The sequence below is a fragment of the Anomaloglossus baeobatrachus genome, chromosome 4, assembly GCF_048569485.1.
Source record: "Anomaloglossus baeobatrachus isolate aAnoBae1 chromosome 4, aAnoBae1.hap1, whole genome shotgun sequence".
NCBI lineage: Eukaryota > Metazoa > Chordata > Amphibia > Anura > Aromobatidae > Anomaloglossus > Anomaloglossus baeobatrachus.
In genome coordinates this window covers 53424388-53450094 of record NC_134356.1, presented here as the reverse complement: position 1 = coordinate 53450094, position 25707 = coordinate 53424388, and the positions used below count along the sequence as shown (strand labels likewise).

The following is a 25707-nucleotide window of genomic DNA, read 5'->3' as shown; positions in this document are numbered from 1 at the left end:
ACGTTCATTATACAGGCAGCATAGCATGTGAAGAGTAAATTAAGCAGAACAAGACATACATCAAAGCTAAGCACTCACATAACATTTTGAATCAAACTCTAAAAATAACCTAAAGAACAGAACCAGACACGTCGTAAAAATTTCGGTGCGTTTTATTTAAGATGAAGGATTTTCGAGTCAGCGAAACAAGCTCAACCACTTTTACAGATGTTCTCACCTTCTCTCTGTCCAACCGACTTAAAACCCTTAGGTCTCCTCGCTCGGGGTGTATTGAAAAGTGTCCAAGAGGGTCACCTCTCACAATTTGGAAGGTGACCTTATTGTTGCTTGGTCCATCCAGATCGGCAGCCGATACCTACAAAAAGTAAGTAAAACATAACCAATGGAAAAAAACATACATACATAGCACTAGTCTTACTGACATGGAAAGAACATATCGGGGTCACTGTTTCCTGTAATATCAACACACTCATCTCGTGCTGACGAAAGGCCAAAAGTGAGCAAATGAATGACCAATGAACTGTGGTAAGAAAAAGCATCTCAGGACGCATATGTAATGTTAGATTTTTCAGTCGATGATGCAGCAAAGAGTTGATCTTCAGATGAAAAAAAAAGTCCTACAACCCCAATCAGTGTTTTGAACAGGCATTATCGTAAGGCCAAGACACTAATTCGATTGATGAGTGCCAATGAAGGATGCTTCGTCGATTGCGTGAACAGTTATTCATTGGTGGTAATGAAGAGTAAAGGGGGCTTTACACGCTGCGATATCGCTAACAATTTATCGTTGGGGTCACGGTGTTTGTGACGCACATCCGGCGCCGTTAGCGACATCGCAGCGTGTAACATATACGAGCGACCTTAAACAATCGCAAAAGAGACAAAAATCGTTGGTATATGAGAGGTCGTCCAAACTCCAAAAATCGTTGTCTCGTACGTAGCGATGTTCGTCGTTCCTGCGGCAGCACACATCGCTATGTGTGACACCGCAGGAGCGACAAACATCTCCTTACCTACCTCCACCGGCAATGCGGAAGGGAGAAGGTGGTCGGGAGATTACGTCCCGCTCATCTCCGCCCCTCCGCTTCTATTGGACGGCTGCTTAGTGACGCCGCAGTGACGTCGCTATGACGCCGAACGCACCTCCCCCTTGAGGGAGGGATTGTTCGGCGGTCACAGCGACGTCGCTGACAAGGTATGTGCGTGTGACGCTGCTGTAGTGATAATGTTGGCTACGGCAGCGATCACAAGATATCGCACAAACGACAAGGGCGGTTGCTATCACGCTCGACATCGCTAGCAATCGCTAGCGATGTAGCAGCGTGTAAAGCACCATTATCTTAAGGCCACTTTACACACAGAGATAAATCTGCGGCAGATCTGTGGTTGCAGTGAAATTTTGGACAATCAGTGCCAGGTTTGTGGCTGTGTACAAATGGAACAATATGTCCATGATTTCACTGCAACCACAGATCTGCCAAAGATTTATCTCTGTGTGTAAAGTGGCCTTAAGGCTATGTTGACTATGTTAGATTATTTTGGCTGATGATGAAGCCAATGCTGATCATTGCCAAAACACCCCCCCACATTCCTGACTGGTGTTTCGAATTATAATGATTAGTAGTGATGGGCGAACATTAAAATGCTCAGGTGCTCAGTACTGAAGCCGAGCAGGTCAGTAATAAGTATAATGAAAGTGAGTGATTGGGCATTTCGGCTCTCCGCCAACGTACAGCCAGCCATACACAAAGCGTTTCCTGGGGGAGGATGGGTGAGTTTAATTTTTTGGACACACTTCATCCGAAAATTTTGTTTTAACCCCTAGTGAGAGCCATTCAGAGACTACAAGTGGCTCTTACTAAGAGGTTAGCTCCCATTATTCAGTGAAGCGAGACGGCGCTTTGTGTTCGTTGTTTCACGGATGACACATCGGAGCATCTGCAATACTCGACTGAGCATACCTGTGCAACCCGATCGAGTATCAAGCAGTGGTGAGCACGCTCACCTATTATTAATAATAACCTCTTGACTATAAGGCATTGACCAAAATGAAAAATCATCAGTTTTACCAAAACAGCCGACAAACAATTGTTATGGTCAAAATCGGCAATAATAGCTTTTATCTTATATCTATGGAGGCCAATAGGCTCAGTTTGAAGGTAATAGGCCTACCATTCCATGTGACACTACTAAAAAAGAAAAAGCAAAAAAAATAATAAACATTTTTTGAGATGTTTTGCATATCAAAATGGCCATTTTAATACCTGCCTAGTAGCCACGTCACGGCAATCTCATTGTACTGGGTCCTACTCTATTTTACTATATCTCTCTGGGTTTTAAAACCTACATGTATGGGCAAAGAGAGACCCATCATTAAGGGATAAAAACACCTGTGGCTAATGAGGGAGGGGGGCCTGGAAGCACAGTCAGTTAAATAGACATAATCCACACACATTACAAACACAAAAAAAGACTTACATGCCAAAGCTTGAAACTACTAAAAAAGAAAAAAGCAAAAAAATACAATAACATTTTTTTGAGATGTTTTGCATATAAAAATTTCCATTTTAATAAATGCACAGTAGCTATGAGTAGGACCCAGTACAATGAGATTACCGTGACGTGGCTACTGGGCAAGTATTGTTTTTTCTTTTTTAGTAGTTTCAAGATTTGGCATGTAAGTCTTTTTTGTCTGTTTCTAACATTCCAAGTACCAATACTGGTGACTCATGTGGCAAAAGGGTCTCTAGGGCTTCTCTGTAAAAAAAGCTAATACTACTTCTGTGTTCCCTATCACTAGGACCTTGATTTAAAAAATCCAATTTCTTTGTCGCTCCATTGGGAGACCCAGACAATTGGGTGTATAGGCTATGCCTCCGGAGGCCGCACAAAGTATTACACTAAAAGTGTAAAGCCCCTCCCCTTCTGCCTATACACCCCCCGTGCTCCCACGGGCTCCTCAGTTTTTTGCTTTGTGCGAAGGAGGCAGACCTGCACACATAGCTCCACAGATTAGTCAGCAGCAGCTGCTGACTATGTCGGATGGAAGAAAAGTGGGCCCATATAGGGCCCCCAGCATGCTCCCTTCTCACCCCACTCTTGTCGGCGGTGTTGTTAAGGTTGAGGTATCCATTGCGGGTACGGAGGCTGGAGCCCACATGCTGTTTTCCTTCCCCATCCCCTTTAGGGCTCTGGGTGAAGTGGGATCCTATCGGTCTCCAGGCACTGAGACCGTGCTCCATCCACAGCTCCTGAGGACCCTGCTGGATAGGAGCCGAGTATCGTTCAGGGACATGGCCCTGCTACTTTGAGGTACTCTGTGTCCCCGTGGGGACTGCGCACAGCAACACTCCAGCATTGCTGGGTGTGCTAGTGCACCGGGGACCGCGGCGCTGACCGCGTTTGTGCCATTATACACTGCAGCATTGCTGAGTGTGTTACTGTATGGGGACTACCGCGCTGACCGCCGCTGCCATTGTTATACATGCGGCACGGCTGGGACTGTTAGTGCGCCGGGGACTCTGCGCTGGCCGCGCTTATACGGCGGCCGCGCTCATAACTCGAGTCCCCGGCTTTTGGGCCTAGTCTCTTTTTCTTCCCGCCCCCAGCCCTGCCAGTCAGGGGAAGAGCGGGACGCTGTACAGCACGGCAGCACTGAGGGCTGGAGCATGCTTTGCATACTCCACCCCCCTCACTGTGCACAGTGGGGCACCAGTTCCCGCACTTTCTGGGTCACGCCCACGGCTCCCTCCTCTCCTCAGGACGCCGGCAGCCATTCCTGTCAGCTCCTCGGACGCTGCAGAGGGGAGACAAGCTCTGGGGGACCCAGGCAGGGATTCTGGTGGCCACACAACCGCTTTAAGCGGGCGGTAAGCAGCACCTCAGGTGCTGGCCCCACTTGGTGCAGAAGTGTATTTATAGTTTATATGTTTACAGGCTATACTTTACACTGTATGGTGCACAGCTGATTTCTGGCTATATACCCTGTTGTGTTGCTCAAAGGAGACAACAGCATGGCGCCCACAAGAAGCAGGGGTGCCAAAACACAGGCTTACTATGCTGCCTGCACCGCATGTACAACCTCGCTACCGGCAGGTTCCACTGACCCTCATTGTGTGCACTGCTCGGCCCCTGTGGCACTTACTCAGCCGGAGCCTCTGCTAAGGGGGGCCCAGGGGGAACAACCAGCTAACACTGTCCAGGTGACAGGGACGGAGTTTGCAGTTTTTACTGACAGACTTTCTGAGACTATGGCCAAGATTCTAGAAGCTTTGCAGTCCAGACCGGTATCTCAGACCATGGGCACTGTGGAATCACTGCCCCCTGGTTCCCCTCAGTCGGAACAACAATGTTCCCCCGGGGTGTCTCATAGTTCCCAGGGTGAGGTCTCGAACACGGACCGCAGCCCCAGACCACCTAAGCGAGCTCGCTGGGAAATCCCCTCGACCTCAAGACTCTGTTCAGGGTCTCAGAGGGATGACTCTCTGTATGATGAAGCGGAGGTAGCTGATCAGGATTCTGATCCTGAGGCCGCTCTCAACCTTGATACTCCTGATGGTGACGCCATAGTGAATGATCTTATCGCGTCCATACATCAAATGTTGGATATTTCTCCCTCGGCTCCTCCAGCGGAGGAGTCAGCCTCTCAGCAGGAGAAATTCCGTTTCAGGTTCCCCAAGCGTACAACGAGTATGTTTCTGGATCACTCCGATTTCAGAGAGGCAGTCCAGAAACACCGAGTTTGTCCAGATAAGCGTTTTCCCAAGCGCCTTAAGGATACACGTTATCCCTTCCCCCCTGACGTGGTCAAGGGCTGGACTCAGTGTCCCAAGGTGGATCCTCCAATCTCCAGACTGGCGGCTAGATCCTTAGTTGCAGTTGAAGATGGGGCTTCGCTCAAGGATGCCACTGACAGACAGATGGAGCTCTGGTTGAAATCCATCTATGAAGCTATCGGCGCGTCTTTTGCTCCAGCATTCGCAGCCGTATGGGCACTCCAAGCTATCTCAGCGGGTCAAGCGCAAATTGACGCACTCACACGTACGTCTGCGCCGCAAGTGGCGTCCATAACTTCTCAAACGTCGGCATTTGCGTCCTACGCTATTAATGCTGTCCTGGACTCTGCGAGCCGTACGGCGGTTGCAGCCGACAATTCGGTGGCAATACGCAGGGCCTTGTGGCTACGGGAATGGAAGGCAGATTCGGCTTCCAAAAAGTCCTTAACCGGTTTGCCAATTTCTGGCGACCGTTTGTTTGGTGAGAGGCTGGATGAGATCATCAAACAATCCAAGGGAAAGGAAACATCCTTACCCCAGGCCAAACCAAAATTACCCCAACAGAGGGGGGGACAGTCGAGGTTTCAGTCCTTTCGGGGTGCTGGCAGGTCCCAATTCTCCTCGTACAAAAGGCCTCAGAAGGATCAGAGGAACTCCGATCCATGGCGGTCTAAGTCACGCCCTAAAAGGACCGCTGGAGGTGCCGCTACCAAGGCGGCTTCCTCATGACTTACGGCCTCCTCACACCGCATCCTCGGTCGGTGGCAGGCTCTCCCGCTTTTCCGACATTTGGCTGCCACAGGTAAAAGACCGTTGGGTGAGAGACATCCTGTCTCACGGTTACAGGATAGAGTTCAGCTCTCGTCCTCCGACTCGATTTTTCAGAACATCTCCGCCTCCCGAGCGAGCCGATGCTCTTCTGCAGGCGCTGGGCACTCTGAAGGCAGAAGGAGTGGTGGTTCCTGTTCCTCTTCAGCAACAGGGTCACGGTTTTTACTCCAACCTGTTTGTGGTTCCAAAGAAGGACGGGTCTTTCCGTCCTGTCCTGGACCTAAAACTGCTCAACAAACACGTAAAGACCAGGCGGTTCCGGATGGAATCCCTCCGCTCCGTCATCGCCTCAATGTCCCAAGGAGATTTCCTTGCATCGATCGATATCAAAGATGCTTATCTCCACATACCGATTGCTCCAGAGCATCAGCGCTTCCTGCGCTTCGCCATAGGAGACGAACACCAGTTCGTGGCACTGCCGTTCGGCCTGGCGACAGCCCCACGGGTTTTCACCAAGGTCATGGCTGCAGTGGTTGCGGTCCTCCACTCTCAGGGTCACTCGGTGATCCCTTACTTAGACGATCTGCTGGTCAAGGCTCCCTCTCAAGAGGCATGCCAGCACAGCCTGAGCATTGCTATAGAGACTCTCCAGAGTTTCGGGTGGATCATCAATTTTCCAAAGTCAAATCTGACACCGGCCCAATCGCTGACATATCTTGGCATGGAGTTTCATACCCTCTCAGCGATAGTGAAGCTTCCGCTGAACAAGCAGCGTTCACTACAGACAGGGGTGCAATCTCTCCTTCAAGGTCAGTCACACCCCTTGAGGCGCCTCATGCACTTCCTGGGGAAGATGGTGGCAGCAATGGAGGCAGTCCCTTTCGCGCAGTTTCACCTGCGTCCTCTTCAATGGGACATCCTACGCAAATGGGACAGGAAGCCGACGTCCCTCGACAGGAACGTCTCCCTCTCTCAGGCAGCCAAAGCTTCCCTTCGGTGGTGGCTTCATCCCACTTCATTATCGAAGGGGAAATCCTTCCTACCCCCATCCTGGGCGGTGGTCACGACGGACGCGAGTCTGTCAGGGTGGGGAGCAGTTTTTCTCCACCACAGGGCTCAGGGTACGTGGACTCGACAAGAGTCCTCACTTCAGATCAATGTTCTGGAGATCAGGGCAGTGTATCTGGCCCTCAAAGCGTTCCAGCAGTGGCTGGAAGGCAAGCAGATCCGAATTCAGTTGGACAACTCCACAGCGGTGGCTTACATCAACCACCAAGGAGGAACATGCAGTCGGCAAGCCTTCCAGGAAGTCCGGCGGATTTTGATGTGGGTGGAAGCCACGGCCTCCACCATCTCCGCAGTTCACATCCCGGGCGTGGAAAACTGGGAAGCAGATTTTCTCAGTCGCCAGGGCATGGACGCAGGGGAATGGTCCCTTCACCCGGACGTGTTTCAGGAGATCTGTTGCCGCTGGGGGATGCCGGACGTCGACCTAATGGCGTCCCGGCACAACAACAAGGTCACGGCATTCATGGCACGTTCTCACGATCACAGAGCTCTGGCGGCAGACGCCTTAGTTCAGGATTGGTCGCAGTTTCAACTCCCTTATGTGTTTCCTCCGCTGGCACTGTTGCCCAGAATGTTACGCAAGATCAGGGCCGACTGCCGCCGCGCCATCCTCGTCGCTCCAGACTGGCCGAGGAGGTCGTGGTACCCGGATCTGTGGCATCTCACGGTCGGCCAACCGTGGGCACTACCAGACCGACCAGACTTGCTGTCTCAAGGGCCGTTTTTCCATCTGAATTCTGCGGCCCTCAACCTGACTGTGTGGCCATTGAGTCCTGGATCTTAGCGTCTTCAGGATTATCTCAAGAGGTCATTGCCACTATGAGACAGGCTAGGAAACCAACGTCCGCCAAGATCTACCACAGGACGTAGAAAATATTCCTGTCGTGGTGCTCTGATCAGGGTTTTTCTCCCTGGCCATTTGCCTTGCCCACTTTTCTGTCCTTTCTTCAATCCGGATTGGAAAAAGGTTTGTCGCTTGGCTCCCTTAAGGGACAAGTCTCTGCGCTCTCTGTGTTTTTTCAGAAGCGCTTGGCCAGACTTCCACAGGTACGCACGTTCCTGCAGGGGGTTTGTCACATCGTCCCTCCTTACAAACGTCCGTTGGAACCATGGGATCTGAACAGGGTGCTGATGGTTCTTCAGAAACCACCGTTCGAGCCAATGAGGGATATTTCTCTCGCACGCCTTTCACAGAAAGTGGTTTTCCTAGTAGCAGTCACTTCACTTCGGAGAGTGTCTGAGCTAGCAGCATTGTCATGCAAAGCCCCTTTCCTGGTGTTTCACCAGGACAAGGTGGTTCTGCGTCCGGTTCCGGAATTTCTCCCTAAGGTGGTATCCCCTTTTCATCTCAATCAGGATATCTCCTTACCCTCTTTTTGCCCTCATCCAATTCACCAATGTGAAAAGGATTTGCACTTGTTAGATCTGGTGAGAGCACTCAGACTCTACATTTCTCGTACGGCGCCCCTGCGCCGCTCGGATGCACTCTTTGTCCTTGTCGCTGGCCAGCGTAAAGGGTCACAGGCTTCCAAATCAACCCTGGCTCGGTGGATCAAGGAACCAATTCTCGAAGCTTACCGTTCTGCTGGGCTTCCGGTTCCCTCAGGGCTGAAGGCCCATTCTACCAGAGCCGTGGGTGCGTCCTGGGCTTTGAGGCACCAGGCTACGGCTCAGCAGGTGTGTCAGGCGGCTACCTGGTCGAGCCTGCACACTTTCACGAAACACTATCAGGTGCATACCTATGCTTCGGCGGATGCCAGCCTAGGTAGGCGAGTCCTTCAGGCGGCGGTTGCCCACCTGTAGGACGGAGCCGTTACGGCTCTATTATGAGGTATTATTTACCCACCCAGGGACTGCTTTTGGACGTCCCAATTGTCTGGGTCTCCCAATGGAGCGACAAAGAAGAAGGGAATTTTTTTTACTTACCGTAAATTCCTTTTCTTCTAGCTCCAATTGGGAGACCCAGCACCCGCCCCTGTTTTTTTGTGTACCCATGTTGTTCATGTTGAATGGTTTCAGTTCTCCGATATTCCTTCGGATTGAATTTACTTTAAACCAGTTTATAATTTTTTTCCTCCTTCTTGCTTTTGCACCAAAACTGAGGAGCCCGTGGGAGCACGGGGGGTGTATAGGCAGAAGGGGAGGGGCTTTACACTTTTAGTGTAATACTTTGTGCGGCCTCCGGAGGCATAGCCTATACACCCAATTGTCTGGGTCTCCCAATTGGAGCTAGAAGAAAAGGAATTTACGGTAAGTAAACAAAATTCCCTTCTTTGCCCTCTTTATGCCATAATAAAATATCACTGGAATTGTAAGTCCTTGTATAATACCATAGCTGGGAATCCAAAGAGAATTTCATCCTGCCTGTTCTAGTTATCTTTCAGTGCATACTCTTATTGAATTGTCCTCCTCCTCCTCACCATTACAATTAGGTCGCCCACAACTGCATCTTCCCGGATTTCGGCCTCATACTCCTCCAGGCTGAAGATGGGCTTGTTGTCATTTACATCGGTGATGTTGACCACGAGAACAGTGACGTCGCTCAGGGGCGGAGAACTCGTCCTTGTGCCTTCGACTGACAGGTAATACTGATGCTGAGACTCATAATCCAACTTCTTGTTCAAGTATAACTTGCCTGTGACAGAAATCAAAAGTTCTGAGAATATAACAGGAACGTAAACAAGGAACAAGTAAAAAAGGTCATAATCAATAAAAGATAGGAATTGCTCCACACATAGTGATCAAGGATTGGTCCGTCTTGGGTCAAGAAGTCTTGGAGATGCTAGGTTTGATATTTGATGTGTTTTATTGCAGCTCACCTCCAGTAAAGTGATTGAAGCTTGGTTGCATTATTCCTACACACTACCCATGAACACACAACCACTAGCCCCTTTAAGTACAAGTATTTTGTCTTCCCTTAAGTTATTCCATGCAGAATTGTTTTATGATGAGACGGAAAATTCAAAGCTTTCTCGTGACGTATTACTCTACATTTCCCAAGAAATCAAGTAAGACTAAAGCATAAACTACTGGTTTGGCTAGTTTACAACAATAAGATTATGCCTATAGGGATTGAAGATTTTTTTCAATGTTGGTGCCCGGGGTGCCAAAACAATGTGCCCTCCTCCCATCCACACACACACAAATTTGACCTAATTTCTGTAGTTCTGTAACTCTAAACTTCTAAACAGACAGACCACCCTACCTGTATCATGCAGAAGGAACATCCCATTTTCATTCCCACTCAAGATTTCATAAGTGATCTTTGCTTTCTCGTCTAAATCTTGAGTCAACTCTGCCAGATTCAAGAGCTCTGACGCTACAGCCTGGTTTTCCGGCACCAATATCAATTTTTCAGGGTTTCCAAAGACCGATCTGTAATAACTCAGAGACACTACAGATACTGAAATGGGTAGACATGTTGAAAGAGGTCGGGGCAAGCCGCGGTCAGAGGCACAGATGGTCAACTCAATCACTTGGTCTTCCATGTTTTCTAGAGGCTTCTCAAGATAAACCACTCCAGTGTTTTCATCTACAGTGAATAGTCCATCGGCAGAGTTTTTGAGTGAATATCGAACTTCAGAATTCACACCTAGAGAACAAAACCAACAGAACAATATTATTCTCGCTAAGAAGAATGCTCAAAGAATGCACTTGACATGATGATGCCCCCACACACAGACATAAAGAAACATTTGTTCAGTCAAGGTAATTCTAGTTATCCAACCAAATCCCATCTTAGAATTTGCCCAATGACATCTAATTTTTGACTCTCAAGTACAGTATCATAATTCTATTACCTTCATCAGGATCTTTTGCAAAAACCACTGCAACCGGAGTCTTCAAAGTAGTGTTGTCAAAAACAGTGACTGAGTAGTGGTCCATGGAGAACGCAGGGCTATTATCATTAATGTCGTCTAAATAAATGATGACGTCTGCTTGACACGACAGTCCTCCTCCATCTATGGCCTTTGCAATCATGTGATAAGAGGCTTTCTTCTCTCTGTCCAGTGGGGCCAATGTTGTAAGCTCACCTGTTGGACATGAAAAAACAGTAAGGCACAATTCATAAGTTGTGGGTTTTTTGTGTTACTTTCTGTTATCTTTTGAGGTATTCACTTCTAATTATTGCCCCGATTCATCAAAATGTGCTTCATGAATTTGGCGCAAAGTCAAAAAAGAACTTCTTTCTTGTCATGAACTGTTTTTGAGACTGTTTAGAGTGAAAAGTCATATCTTTTTCAAAATGCAGAGATTAAGATGCGACTTTTGGGAAACGTGCATAAAACTACACCAGGGGAAGATAGGAGTAGAGTTGCACCATATTATTTTTTTAGTTTTTGAAAAGCTATAATTGATGAAGTAGCCTAAAACATCGGAATCAATAAACTAACAGAAAGCAAAAAAAAATTATATAAAAAAATAGATTAGCACTAGTGATGAGGGAGCACGACCATGTTCAGGGGCTCGATACTCGTAACTAGTGATGAGCGAGCACTACCATGCTTGAGTGCTCGGTACTTGTAATTAGTGATGAGCGATCACTACCATGCTTGAGTGCTCGGTACTTGTAACTAGTGATGAGCGAGCACTACCATGCTCGGGTGCTCGGTACTCGTAACTAGTGATGAGCGAGCACTATCATGCTCGGGTGCTCGGTACTCATGTTAAGGGGGTCAAGGCTACGCCACCCCTGCAGAAGTGGCCAGCACACAGGAAGGTTCATAAAATGTATTGGTCTGTATTGCATATTTTGGTAAATGGCCACAAGGTGGCGAGGTGGCCTATTGACTGCTTTCCTGACACCTTTAGGTAATAAGGGGGTAAGAGAGAGGAGGGAGTCAGAGTATAAATAAGACTGGATGTAGAAGGAGGGCAGGAGTGTCCCCAGTAGGAGGAAGAGATAACAAGCCCAAGACATTTGATATAGAAGATCCTAAGGGTCAACCCTTTGACACCGGACACGCGGGGTCCTGCTTGTTAGAGGACTGTTTTAACTGCGTCCCCAGAAGAGTCCAGACGTTTGGAGTGGCATCTGTCTTTCCTGGATTGAAAACCCTATGAAGTTTCCTGCAAGACCAAAGGTCAGTGGGCTCTTAAAGGAGAAGAGTAGATCCTGGCCAGAAGCATGGGCGGAAGAGTGCTGTCGAAATAAGCCACTTCACTAGCGTAAGCTAAATCCCTGTGGGTGGTACAGAGTGGCTAAAGGACTTTTTGAATCGGCTAGAGCAGTGTGACGTCAGATGGGAGAATGAGGGGCCTAGTAGTATCCGAAGGAGCTCAGGTGCCAGGAAAGTGGTCGGCCGGTAAATTCTATCATTGAAGGAGGGAACCCCATTGGGGTCAGAAGTGGTGCCCGTGTCATGCGAGTCAAAAGTATCCCTGTAATGAAATCAAGTAAACTTCCACTGTTTGAAGAAAGTATATTTGTGTCTGATTTATTGACTCAGTGGAAGAATGGACTGTGGCAAAAGCATCCCTGCAGTGGAGTGGCGACCGGGACACAAGAGGTTACCGAACGGCTGTGCTGCGGCTTAGCAACCCCTGTACACACAACTACTACTGCATCCCCTAACCGCTTTACACTTGTAATTAGTGATGAGCGAGCACTACCATGCTCGGTTGCTCAGTACTCATAATTAGTGATGAGCGAGCACTACCAAGCTCAGGTGCTCACTACTCATAACTAATGATGAGCGAGCATTACTATGCTCAGGTGCTCAGTATTCGTAACTAGTGATGAGCGAGCACTACCATGCACGGAACTTGTAACTAATGATGGGCGAGTGTGCTCGCCACTGCTCGATATTCAGCCGAGCATCTGGGTGCTCGGGTACGCTGAGTGCTCAGCCGAGTATCGCGGGTGCTCGGACGCGTTGTTCATGAAACATCCGACACAAAAAGCAGGCTCCCATCAGTGATTTAGCGGAGCCAGCATCCCAGTGAGAGACACGCAGTCAGAATGGCTCTCATTGGTGGTAAAAACAACATTTTAGGATGCAGCGTGTTAAAAAAAAATTTCTGCCCACCCTGCCCCAGAAATGCTCTGTTTATGGCTGGCTGTATATGAGCAGAGAACCGAACTGCCCAATCCTTGACTTCCATTATACTCATTACTCGAGTTGGCCCCTTCAGAGTGTCTGACCTGCTTGACTCGAGTAAAGAGCACCCAAACATTTTAGTGCATGCCCATCATTGCTTACTCGTAACAAACAGTTGGATGCTCAGATGGGCGCGATTCAAGTACCTGAATATAATGGAAGTCAATGGGGTACATATTCCAGAAAAATGTTTATTTCCTGGAAAAATGCTTGAAACCCCCATTGACTTCCATTACGCTCAATATTCGAGTTGCGCCCATCCGAGCATCCAACTGCTCTTTACAAGTACCAAGCACACGAGCATGGTAGTGCCTGCTAATCAGTACTAGTGAACACACATAAATTAGACTGAAAAAAAAGATGTACCGTAAATAGATTCATGAATTGGGTGCAAACAAGCAAAAATCACAAAACACACAAATCTAGACAAAACAAACAATCTAAGGTAATGATGAATCGGGGCCTAATGACTTGCTATTTGCTATATAGAGCAACAACAATTACGAGGAACACATTTCTGCTAAATTTCCAGCATAGCATAACTAGCTTTTCAACACTGAATGGGATCTTCATAATGACGACCACCTTCAGTCTTGTATTTGGGAGGGGATAATGCAGTCAGACCCAGACGTGGAATAATTTTGACCATGGGCGCATATTTTTTGTTGTTCTTTAAATAGGAAGATAGGACTAACCGCAGCCAGACATTGTCCTAACCCCACTAAAAACTGAGGATTTGGCTTACTTTTATCTTAAGTGTATAGCCAGCTCAAAGGTGGCCATACTCATTAGATATCTGTTGGCCAGTGCTATCCCTCCAATCCTTTCACAAACATATTTTCTAGCTTAGAGTTCTGGCGCGGCTTATCTCTCATGAAACGAAGAATCTGATATCCAATATGCCTGATCCATCTTACCTCCAACATTTGGTCATGGGGAGAGTCAGGATACTAAACATATGGACACTAGATGTGTAGTTCCCAACATTTCTTTTGCAAAAATAGGGACCCACCCTGCTCAATAATGCCCCCAGCCTACCCAAGCATGGCCACTTTTTGGCTAGGCTTACATAAAATTTATCTTTATGGCTTTGAGATACCCCAAATTTGCTGGGATGTGTCTTCAAATTCAGGACATATTGATGGTTTTCCAGCCGAAACAAAAAATCGGGCATATTGAAGTCTATCATGCCTGATCCTTTTTTCCCCAGAACATCTATTGTTGGGAAAACTAGGGACATCTCCCTACACAATAGATTGAACAATTGTCTTATATATATGACTGCCTTATGTTATATAAAAGGGTTTAACGGGAACCTGTCATCAGATTTTGGCCTTCTAAACTAAACTTAGAACCTTAAGCAGCACCTGTGCTGCATTCCATGAAGGTGCACGCTACCCCTGACCCCCCTGTAGACCCCAAAAATACCTTTATAAAATATCGTGCCATGTATGTATTGTCCGGTCAGATGGGCGTCCTAATCTGCACCTCTTGTCCCTCCTTCTGCCATCCTCCTGAGCTGATTGACATGGATGATGTCTCAGACGCCATCCACGTAGGTTGGCAAAATCTACATATTCCCGTCTCACGCAACTGCACTTCGCTCTGCCCTATTGTGGGCAGATCCAAAAGCATAGGTGCACCTGCGCGAACCATTGAATTCTCTGCGCAGACGCAAGATTTTGCCCGGGGATATGGATGAAGCGGATGATGTCATCCACATCGCAGGTCAAAATCTCACGCCTGCGCAGAGAACGCGACGTTTCACGCAGGCGCACCTATGTTTTCAGCTCTGCCCGCAATGGGGCAAAGTAAAGTGCAAGTGAAGTGCGAGCCTGGAATATGTCTGCACAGGCGCGAGATTTTGCCCACCTACGAGGATGGCGTCTGAGGCATAGGAGGAGGGCGAAAAGAGGGACAGGAGGCGCAGATTAGGACGCCCATCAGACCGGATAATTTACATTCAGGGTGAGAGATTTTATAAAGGTATTTTTGGAGTCAACGGCGGGGGGGGGGGGGGGTGACGTGCACCTTTATAGAATGCAGCACAGGCGCTGCTTAACACTAGAACTACTGGACTCGTGACACCTATATAGAAATACATAGTGCAAAGTAGTCAAAATGATTACCACAGTAGTTCTAGTGTTAAGGTGCGTTTTAGTTTAGAAGGCCAAAATCTGGTCACAGGTTCCCTTTAAACTGCAAATAAAAGATTCAGAAAATGTGGATGCCCATGCAGCAGAGAAACAGAGCACTGGATTTAGGGAAATACCTACCAGTATATGGATCCAGTCGGAACAGATCATCTCCAAGCCCATAGAGTCCATACGAGATCATGGCATTATTACCGATATCAGAGTCTCTGGCTGATATCTTGAGGATAAATACACCAGGAGGGGCATCTTCGGCTACTCTTGCTGTATAAACCATCTGATAAAAAGAGAAGTATCTTAGTTTTTTTCTTAATTCTCCATGGAAGCAATTCAACCGTTTCAGGAATGTGAAATCCTAAACAAAGCTGAATAAGAGCGTCTGTTCTGCAATGTGCTGTTATTTCTAGCTGAGCGGGGACTCGGTATCTCCTACTTACTGAGGGGAAAAAGAACAATCCAGCCAGGTTCTCCATGCACTCAAACAAGACACGTATCAAGATGCCACTGCTTATTATCAGGGGGATCAGAGCGCCTCGCCTTGACAGCCCCTTTCATGTGCAATTTTTGGAATCAGCCAAAACAAAAAGGAAATTTCAGGCACCAGAGAGCTGGATCTTCTTATCTCGCAATGTCATGCCAGAGGGTTATGAAAAATGTGGTATCACAGAAACGTGGCAGATTGCTGTCTTTAAGATATCTTCTTCATTTGCAGCTTATGAGCTATAATCCACTGTATAACCATCTTCAAAATGTCTGAAAAATGAATTTTTGATCCAAGACTACTGGTAGAGTCATGCATATTGCTGAGGCTTAAAGAAACGAGTGTGCAAAATTGATGCGCCACATTATGTCTACCGGTAGGTCCAGTATAAGAGCGTGTGTGAGTGATAACACTTAAGGGTGCTTTACACGTTGCGACATCGCTACTGCGATCTCGTCGGGGTCAAATCGAAAGTGACGCACATCCGGCGCCGGTAACTACGTCGCAACGTGTAAAGCCTAGAAGCACGGATAAACGATCGCAAAAGCGTTGAAAATCGGTGATCTGTGTAGCGTCGGTCATTTCCATAATTTCGCTGCAGCGACAGGTACGATGTTGTTCCTCGTTCCTGCGGCAGCACACATCGCTGTGTATGAAGCTGCAGAAGCGAGGAACATCTCCTACCTGCGTCCCGGCTGCAATGCGGAAGGTCGTAGGTGGGTGGGATGTTTACGTCCTGCTCATCTTCGCCCCTCCGCTGCTATTGGCCGCCTGCCATGTGACGTCGCTGTGACGCCGCACGACCCACCCCCTTAGGAAGGAGGCGGGTCGCCGGCCAGAGCGACGTCGCAGAGCAGGTAAGTGCGTGTGAAGCTGCCGTAGCGATAATGTTTGCTACGGCAGCTATTACAAGATATCGCATGTGCGACAGGGACGGGTACTATCGTGCTAGGCATCGCTACCATCGGCTTGCGATGTCGTAGTGTGCAAAGTACCCTTAAGGCTATGTGCCCACGTGGCACTTTTTTGGCATTTTTTTCTACAGTTTTTCCTTGCTTATTTTAATCAATAAAAGCAAGGAAAAAATACCCCAGCCGGGCAAAATCTTACACACGCTGCTTCTTTTTTTCCTTGCAGATTTTGTTGCTGAAAAAAGAAGCAGCGTGTCAATTGTTTCTGCGTTTTTTTTCTGCATTTGCTTTATCACTACAGGAGATTAAATTGCAGCACTTCGCCTCATACACCGTGCATACTCCATGGTGTGTGAGGTTCTCTGTAGCTCAGTAACCTGGGTCATCATGGTGACAACCCAGGGTTACCATGACAGCGATCGTGTCCCTGTGATCACATTACAGGAACCCGATTGCCAGGGAGAGGTAAACGATTCCTCTCCTCACCTCCTGAATGCTGGGACCGCATTGATCTCAGAATTCAGGGGGATAAACTACCGAGGGGCAGCTGGAGATCCAGCAGCGATCGCAGGGGTACAGCGCCTGAACCCCTGCGATCGCCTAGACTGAAAAATGTACAAAAAGAAACAGGAAAAAACAAGCAAACGCAATAAAAAAAATGTACGTTTTTTCTGCCAAAACATGCTTTCTTATGTGTAGAAAAGAAGCACACAAAAAGCAACGTGGGCACATAGACTTAAGGCTACTTTACACGCTGCGACTCGCTAGTGATGTCGCTGCCGATCGCACCCGCCCCCGTCGTTTGTGCGTCACGGGCAAATCGCTGCCCGTGGTGCACAACATCGTTAGTCCCCTTCACACGTCGTTACCTGCCTAGCGATGTCGCTGTGGCTGGCGAACATCCTCTTTTCTCAGGGGGCGGTTCGTGCAACGTCACAGCGGCGTCACACGGCAGGCGGCCAATAGAAGTGGAGGGGCGGAGAGCAGCCGAAGGAAAGACACGCCCACCTCATTGCCGGAGGACACAGATACGGTGTTCGTCGTTCCTGGGGTGTCACATGTAGCGATGTGTGCTGCCTCAGGAACGACGAACAACCTGCGTCCAGCACCAGCAACAATATTTGGGATTAGAACGACGTGTCAACGATAACCGATTAGGTGAGTATTTTTGATCGTTAACACTCGCTCGTAGGTGTCACACACAACGACGTCACTAACGAGGCTGGATGTGCGTCACAAATTCCGTGACACCAACGACATCTCGTTAGCGATGTTGTTGCGTGTAAATGGGCCTTTAATGTATCACCCCTGCTCCCCATTCACACCTGTAACACTAATGAGTCACATGACATCGGGGAGGGAAAATGGCTAATTGGGTACAATTTGACCATTTTCATTTAGGGGTGCACTCACTTTTGTTGCCAGTGGTTTAGACATTATTGACTGTGTGTTGAGTAATTTAGAGGGCACCACATTTACACTGTTATACAAGCTGCACACTGACTACTGCACATTGTATCACAGGGTCATATCTTCATTGTGGTCCCATGAAAAGATATGATAAAATATTTACAAAAAACAGAGGGGTGTACTCAGTTTCTGTGCTATAATGTATTAGCAACACCAGCATCTCTGTCCCACTGCCCATTTTCTCCTTCCAATTCCTCTCTTTTTCTTCCCTATCCCCTCAACATAAATATGTAACGTGCTCCCTAAGTGAGGGGCTAAATCAGCTTAATTGAAAGGATCATTACAGATGGCCGGGGGAGAAGAAGAGACTGATAAGTGGAAGAAAAGGCATGTCTCTTAAATAAAATATAATAAAAAGCTTCTTACATTTGCCTAAACTATTAATTTATGGGGAAAAAATTAAGCACCAGTTACCTTAAAAAGTGAAACTTTAGCATGCCACGTTTTTTTTCCTGGTGTAAATGCCACTGTTCTCCAGAATCGGTCGATATTTTTCCTTTGTTCCTGTTCCTCTCAATTCCTGAGATATATGGCCTCCTCTCTATTCCTGAGATATGGCCCCCCTCTCTATTCCTGAGATATGGCCCCCCTTTCTATTCCTGAGATATGGCCCCCCTCTCTATTCCTGAGATATGGCCCCCCTCTCTATTCCTGAGATATGGCCTCCTCTATTCCTGAGATATGGCCCCCCTCTCTATTCCTGAGATATGGCCCCCCTTTCTATTCCTGAGATATGGCCCCCCTCTCTATTCCTGAGATATGGCCCCCCTTTCTATTCCTGAGATATGGCCCCCCTTTCTATTCCTGAGATATGGCCCCCCTTTCTATTTCTGAGATATGGCCCCCCTTTCTATTCCTGAGATATTGCCCCCCTCTCTATTCCTGAGATACGGCCCCCTCTCTATTCCTGAGATATGGCCCCCCCTTTCTATTCCTGAGATATGGCCTCCTCTCTATTCCTGAGATATGGCCCCCTCTCTATTCCTGAGATATGGCCCCCCTTTCTATTCCTGAGATATGGCCTCCTCTCTATTCCTGAGATATGGCCCCCTCTCTATTCCTGAGATATGGCCCCCTCTCTATTCCTGAGATATGGCCCCCCTTTCTATTCCTGAGATATGGCCTCCTCTCTATTCCTGAGATATGGCCCCCTCTCTATTCCTGAGATATGGCCCCCCTTTCTATTCCTGAGATATGGCCCCCTCTCTATTCCTGAGATATGGCCCCCTCTCTATTCCTGAGATATGGCCCCCTCTCTATTCCTGAGATATGGCCCCATCTCTATTCCTGAGATATTAAGAAGAAAAACTCCGGCACACAATTGTGGTGAAAAATTTTTTTTTTAAGTTGTTTATTGTTGTAATTTCAGTATTATTAACGTTTCGGCTAATGCCTTTTTCGAAACTGAAATATGTAAAAACAGAACAAAATGGAACATCAGTACCGTGGGTTCATATTACAAATGCCACTGTTCTCCAGAATCGGTCGATATTTTTCCTTTGTTCCTATTCCTCTCAATTCCTGAGATATATGGCCTCCTCTCTATTCCTGAGATATGGCCCCCCTTTCTATTCTTGAGATATGGCCCCATTTCTATTCCTGAGATATGGCCCCATTTCTATTCCTGAGATATGGCCCCCTCTCTATTGCTGAGATATTGTCCCATTTCTATTTCTGAAATATGGCCCCATCTCTATTCCTGAGATATGGCCCCATCTCTATTCCTGAGATATGGCCCCATTTCTATTCCTGAGATATGGCCCCATTTCTATTCCTGAGATATGGCCCCATCTCTATTCCTGAGATATGGCCCCATCTCTATTCCTGAGATATGGCCCCCTCTCTATTCCTGAGATATGGCCCCATCTCTATTCCTGAGATATGGCCCCCCTCTCTATTGCTGAGATATTGTCCCATTTCTATTTCTGAAATATGGCCCCATCTCTATTCCTGAGATATGGCCCCCTCTCTATTCCTGAGATATGGCCCCCTCTCTATTCCTGAGATATGGCCCCCTCTCTATTCCTGAGATATGGCCCCTTCTACCCTGCATCAAATCTTTTTATCCAACTGGGTGTGGTCTTCATGACTACATCCATAGGGAAGTGTTGTGGACTATGCCCTCTTGGATAAAAAAACTAGGTTTACATAGGAGGAAGAGGGGGCCATATCTCAGGAATGGAGAGGAGCAGAAACAAAAGAAAAACATCGCCGGATTCAGGGAAAAGCTGTATTTACACCAGGTAAAGAAAAGAAACATATTTATGGCAAGTGACAGGTCCTTTTTAAGGTAACTTTTATTAAACTATATTTATTTAGATTAATTGTGTTGTAGGCTTAGTAGTGGTGTTTTTGTAGCTAAGGAATTGCCATATTTTAATAAAGACCTTGTTCAGACTTCGTTGTCAAACCTCAACACATTTATAGCCCTAGACTGTTGTATGGTTTAATTAACTTTAGCAACACATATTTTACCATATCGACCACTTACCTGCTGACAATCAGGAATATTATCATTGATGTCCAGCACGGTGATTTCCACATCAGTAGTTGCCTGGAATTTCCCATCAGAAGCCATCAAACTCAAGAAATGCCTCTCTGTTTCTTCCCTGTCCAAGGAGCTTTTAGATAAAATCACCCACTGGTTCCCAACTTCATTGATGCTGAAGAGGCCGTATGGGTCTCCGTCTGTCAACACAACATTATATTTTCCATTGATGACTACTATCTTTATAGACATTGTGTAAAGAAACGGAATAAGACTATGAAGAAGACCAAGTATTATTGTCATTCACATGAGAAGGTCTACAGGGGTTTTTTTTTCTTATTTTTCCTATTGGCTTTTGAAATAGAGGCGACCATATATATATATATTTTTCTTTTAATTACTCCAGTGGCTATTACAGATGATGTTTCATTCGTCTTAGAACATCTTGAACCAAGAGGAAAGGTAAGAAAAGACACACCTCTATATTATGGAAATGAGTCTAGCATGTGTCTTACCTGTTATGTAACACGTGACTTTCCTGTTGCTTTCAGTTATATCAATGTCCCACGTCTTGATAGTTGTGATGACTTGTCCTGGTTGACTGTTTTCAGCTATAGATCCCCGGTAGACCTGAGAGGTGAACCTTGGAGGGTTATCATTATCATCAGTGATAGTGACCTCTACTAGTGCTTCGGAAGAAAGACGTATTTTTTTGCCCAGATCTGATGCCACGACATAAAATCGGTAGACGTCTTCATCCTCACAGTCAAGCTCCTTAAGGGTTGTGATCCAACCATTGTTAGTATCAATGGTAAAGAACATATGGATCCCATTATTATCTCCTTTCAGACTGTAAACCACTATTCCATCATAGCCTGTATCCTGGTCATTGGCAGTAACCTGTATGACAGTGGTTCCTGCAGGCAAATTTTCCATTAATGAAGCTCGGTAAACATCTGACTCAAAAACCGGTTGATTGTCATTAATGTCCTTCACTTGAATGCTGACTGAAACTAAACTCACCAATTCTTTCCCCAAGTGAGGGCAGTTGGCCTGAACATCAATATGGTACCATTTGGTTGTCTCATGGTCTACACCCTTCTTCATTATCACTGCTCCCGTGTGCTTATCTAAACTAAACACCCCATCTTTATTACTTTCTGGGGTTGTTCCTTCCACCAGACTATAGACGATTGGATCTGCAGCCATTGCTTTCACCAAACCTAATTCAGTACCTGTGGGCAGATCTTCTGATGCTGAAAAACTATACAGTGGTTCTGTAAATTTGGGCAAAACGACCTCTGTTGGCACAACATGAAGATGAACAGGAACCAGTGAGCTCCAGTTGGGTGGTGCCCCGTCCTTTGCTACAACTGTGAAACTAATATCTTTATTTTCCAATCCAAAAAGACTTCTCCTGGCTATGATAGTACCATTGTAGGGATTAATCTGAACCAGATCTTCATCATATTTATCTATAGAGTATGTGATGTCAGCATTTTGTCCTTCATCAGCATCATAAGCGACCACCTGAATAATGGGCATTCCTTTACTTACATTAGATTGGACAGATAATACATACTCATTTGCTATAAACACTGGAGCATTGTCATTCTCGTCTGTGAGAATTATTTTGACTGTACAGAAAGAAGCTCTTCCTCCACCATCCGTAGCCATGACTTTAATAGCTATGAATCTCTCTGTCGCGTTCTCCCGATCCAATTTTCTTAGCGTTGCAATATGTCCTTTATTATCTATTGAAAAAATTTCCAAAGCCAGCTTATTTATTATAGTATAATTTACAGTTCCATAAAGTCCTTCATCAGGATCGTTTGCTTCCACTTCAACCACAGTTGTCCCAATTTCTGCATTTTCGGCAAGTTCCACCTCATACGCATCCTGTTGGAAGAACGGGGCATGCTTGTTTGCATGGGTGACATTGACATATACTGGTACAACATCCCTGTAGACACCATCTGAGGCCGAGACTTGTAACTGGTAAGACACATTTAAACTGCTTCGACAAAGGTTCGAAAGGGATATAACTCCAGATGCCTTGTTTATGGTGAAATGTCGATGTTGATTACCTGAAAGGATCAGGTATTCAAGCTTTCCAGCATCAATATTATCCATGTCAAGAGCTTGGACTTTTACCACAATATGTCCACAATTGGCCAGTTCACTTACGTTGGTTTCATACTGCTCTTGCCTGAATTTTGGAGGGTTGTCGTTGACATCAGTAACATTTATGATGACCAGAGCATCTGAGTACAGAGGAGGAACACCATTATCTGTGGCTCTCACTTTGAGTTTAAAATGACGGGTGGTTTCATAATCCAGCTCTTGGGTGGTAGAGATTTCACCCGTTTTGTGGTTTATATGGAAGTATTCATGGGTTCCTTCTGTGTCATTTCCTATAATGTGATATGAGACCTCTTGGTTTTTTCCTGAGTCTTGATCTGAAGCTAGAAGTTGAATGACAGCTTTGTAAGGCGGTAGTTTTTCCATGACATGACCGGTATAGACTGATTGTGTGAAGACAGGTGGGTGGTCGTTGATGTCCTCCACATTAACTGAGACCTTTGCTTCTGAAAAGTGACCCAAGGCTGAGTCTGTAGCTCTTACAGTTATTAGATGACTTGGTTTGGTCTCGAAGTCCAACTGCCCTGAAACACTTAGGGACCCTGTCTTAAAATCTATGCTAAATAGACTAAGGGCCTCATTCTCAACAATATTGTAAATCACACGAAACCCTTCAGGGCTCCGAGCCTGGATGTGCAGTATGGGCGTATAAGTTGGTACATTTTCTGGCACGATCACCATGTAGTACAGACTTTGAAAAATTGGGTTAGATTTGTTTCTGACAATGATAACTACCTCTTCTTCGGCTTGCAACATGATTTTGCCACTATCTCTGACAATAACTTTCAGAACATACTGATTTAATGCTTCATAGTCAAAGGGTTGTTTCAGAATGATGTCGCCAAGTAAAGGATCAATCCGAAAATATTTGAAATCTTCTTCCAACTGGTATGACAGTTCACTATTTCTTCCAAAGTCTTTATCTATAGCGGACACTTGGAAAATAACATCTCCAGGCTCTAGGTCATCCTCCACAGCTACATAATATGGGGTGTTCATGAATACTGGAGCATTGTCATTGACATCTTCTATATACACCTCAACCTTACTTTGAGATATTCGAGGTGGATTTCTACTGTCCTTTACTTCTACCATCACATCATATTTGTCCTGATACTCTCTGTCAAACCCTAAGCCTTTAGTTTGGAGAAGTCCAGAAGATCTACCTATCTGGAACTTCTCTGTGCTGTTAAGAATGGTGAAATAAACCGGCTCATTTAGTTGGATTCCCACCACATCTACTACCATTAAATCCAAGATGCGAGGATCATTTTCAGTAACATTTACTGTATAAAATGGCTTATCAAATTTTAAGTTGGTTGTTTGCATCTCAGTCACGTTAATCTTTACTATTGTGGTATCTTGGAACATCCCATCCCAAGCTCTTACTGAGAGTTCCCGGTAAGATCTCAAGTGGGAAGAATCATTAACAACAAGGAGACCAGAGTTAGTATCTATGGAGAAGGTGCGATCTTTGTTGCCTTCTAAGATACTGTACTCCACCTTGGAATCTTTATCTTCGGCCGACAAGGTTAGGAGCTGCATATGGTTATAAATTGGTGAGTGTACACTGAGTTCATACGAGTCTTGCTGGAACCGAGGTGGGAAATCATTGACATCAGTGACCTGGATGGTAATTTTTGTTGGCTGAGAGGCGTACAACGTTGGATTTCCTGAATCATACACATGTACATAGAAAGAAAACTGGGTAGTCTGCTCATAATCAAGTTCTGCCGCTGTGAATATCGTTCCCATACTTGGATTGACACTAAAGTAATTCTGCATTTCAGGGTCTAGGATTTGGTAACTCAACAAACCATTGAACTCTGTGTCATTATCAGTAGCATGAATGATTAGAGGAGTAAGGTCCAAATAGGTCACCATGGTACCAACTGGAGCATCTTCACTGACTTGACCCAAGTAAGAGGTCCGTAAGAAGACCGGGGCATTATCATTCTCATCAATGACGTAGATAAATACTGTTGCTTCACTGGAAAACCCAAGAGAGCTATAACTGCGTATCTTGAGCTGATAAGCTGAGATTGTTTCAAAATCCAACTTTTTTTGAGTAGTGATAATTCCTGAATAGCAATTGATGTAGAAAACTCCCTCTTTGTTCCCATCTTTGATGTCGTAATTGATGGAAGAGCAGCTGGTTGCAGACACCATAGTGACAAAAGATCCCACAGGCACCGATTCACTGATCTCCACCACGTGCTCTGTAGAGATAAATTTTGGTGGTGATGCATCAGACGCTTTGACTTGTAGGATGACTGTGGCTACATCCTGAAGTTGTGGAGTGCCTTGATCTACTGCAAGGATGCTCAAGGAAATTTGGCTTTTTGTAGATTGCTGCAGTGGTTTAGCAAGGGAGATCAGACCCGATGATGCATCGATATGAAAATAGTCTTCATTGTTACCTGTCAATTGAAAACAAGGAAAATGGCATTAATTTCTACAGTTGTATGACAGCAAAAGGTTATTTTCTGTTTTTCCAGAAACAGTGCTACCATTTTCCATGGCTATTTCTGGCATCACAATTCACCTCAATTCAGTTAGGCTTCATATGTATGGTCTTGTGGTGGCTATTCCATGTCACACACCAATACATATTTTGCATATCCTCAAAAAATGACCCTAAAAACATATCTTCTAGTGTAATACAACATAAAATAGGGTATGCTACAGTTTTACACTCTTGGTTTAGACTGTAAGTGCAGTATTACTAATAGAGACTATGGTCCCTTGATTGTTTACAAAGACATAGCACCAAACTATGAATGTAATTTTACTTGGTGCTGCAGCAAACTTAAAGGGAACCTGTCACCAGTTTTTTTACTTTTAAACCAAAAGTGTCACCTTCTGCAGCTCCTGTGCTGCATTCTATGAAGGTGCACCTCGTTGCTGAACCCCCCCCTTTGCAGACCCCCAAAACAACTTTATAAAATCTCACTGTGTTGTATGCTAATGAGCTGTGTTGACCAGAGGGGCGGGCTCTATTTCGGCACCTGTCCTTCCTTGTTGCCTTGTTTGCTGTCCTCCTGTCATGATTGACAAGGATGGCAATGCCGTCATCATCCACGCTGCTGTCCAAGTCTCGTGCAGGCAAAGTTCTCTCTGCCGCTATCGCGGGCCGAGCATAAAAACAGTTTACCTCGCGAGTGCCGGTGATGTATCTGCGGGGATGATGCTGCTGTCATGCACACCTCTGACCATGATCTCGCGCCTGCGCAACTACATCACCGCCGCGCATGAGGTAAACTGTTTTTATGCTCGGCCCGCGATAGGGGCAGAGAGAACTGCACTGCACTAGACTTGGACAGCAGTGTGGGATGATGACGGTGGTG

The 25707-nt window shown here is 46.2% G+C and overlaps 1 protein-coding gene across 1 annotated transcript in view; it reads right to left on the bottom strand.

Annotated features, from left to right (window-relative positions):
- Window positions 1-25707, bottom strand: part of FAT2 (FAT atypical cadherin 2) — a 134041-nt gene that overhangs the window by 19832 nt on the left and 88502 nt on the right. Inside the window, exons 10-16 of the mRNA XM_075344334.1 lie at window positions 20734-24780; window positions 20222-20418; window positions 14992-15145; window positions 10415-10648; window positions 9820-10206; window positions 9035-9249; window positions 218-355 (exon numbers count right to left, since the gene is read on the bottom strand). Of these exons, the coding sequence (XP_075200449.1) occupies window positions 218-355; window positions 9035-9249; window positions 9820-10206; window positions 10415-10648; window positions 14992-15145; window positions 20222-20418; window positions 20734-24780 (5372 nt within the window). The remainder of the gene's footprint in view (window positions 1-217; window positions 356-9034; window positions 9250-9819; window positions 10207-10414; window positions 10649-14991; window positions 15146-20221; window positions 20419-20733; window positions 24781-25707) is intronic.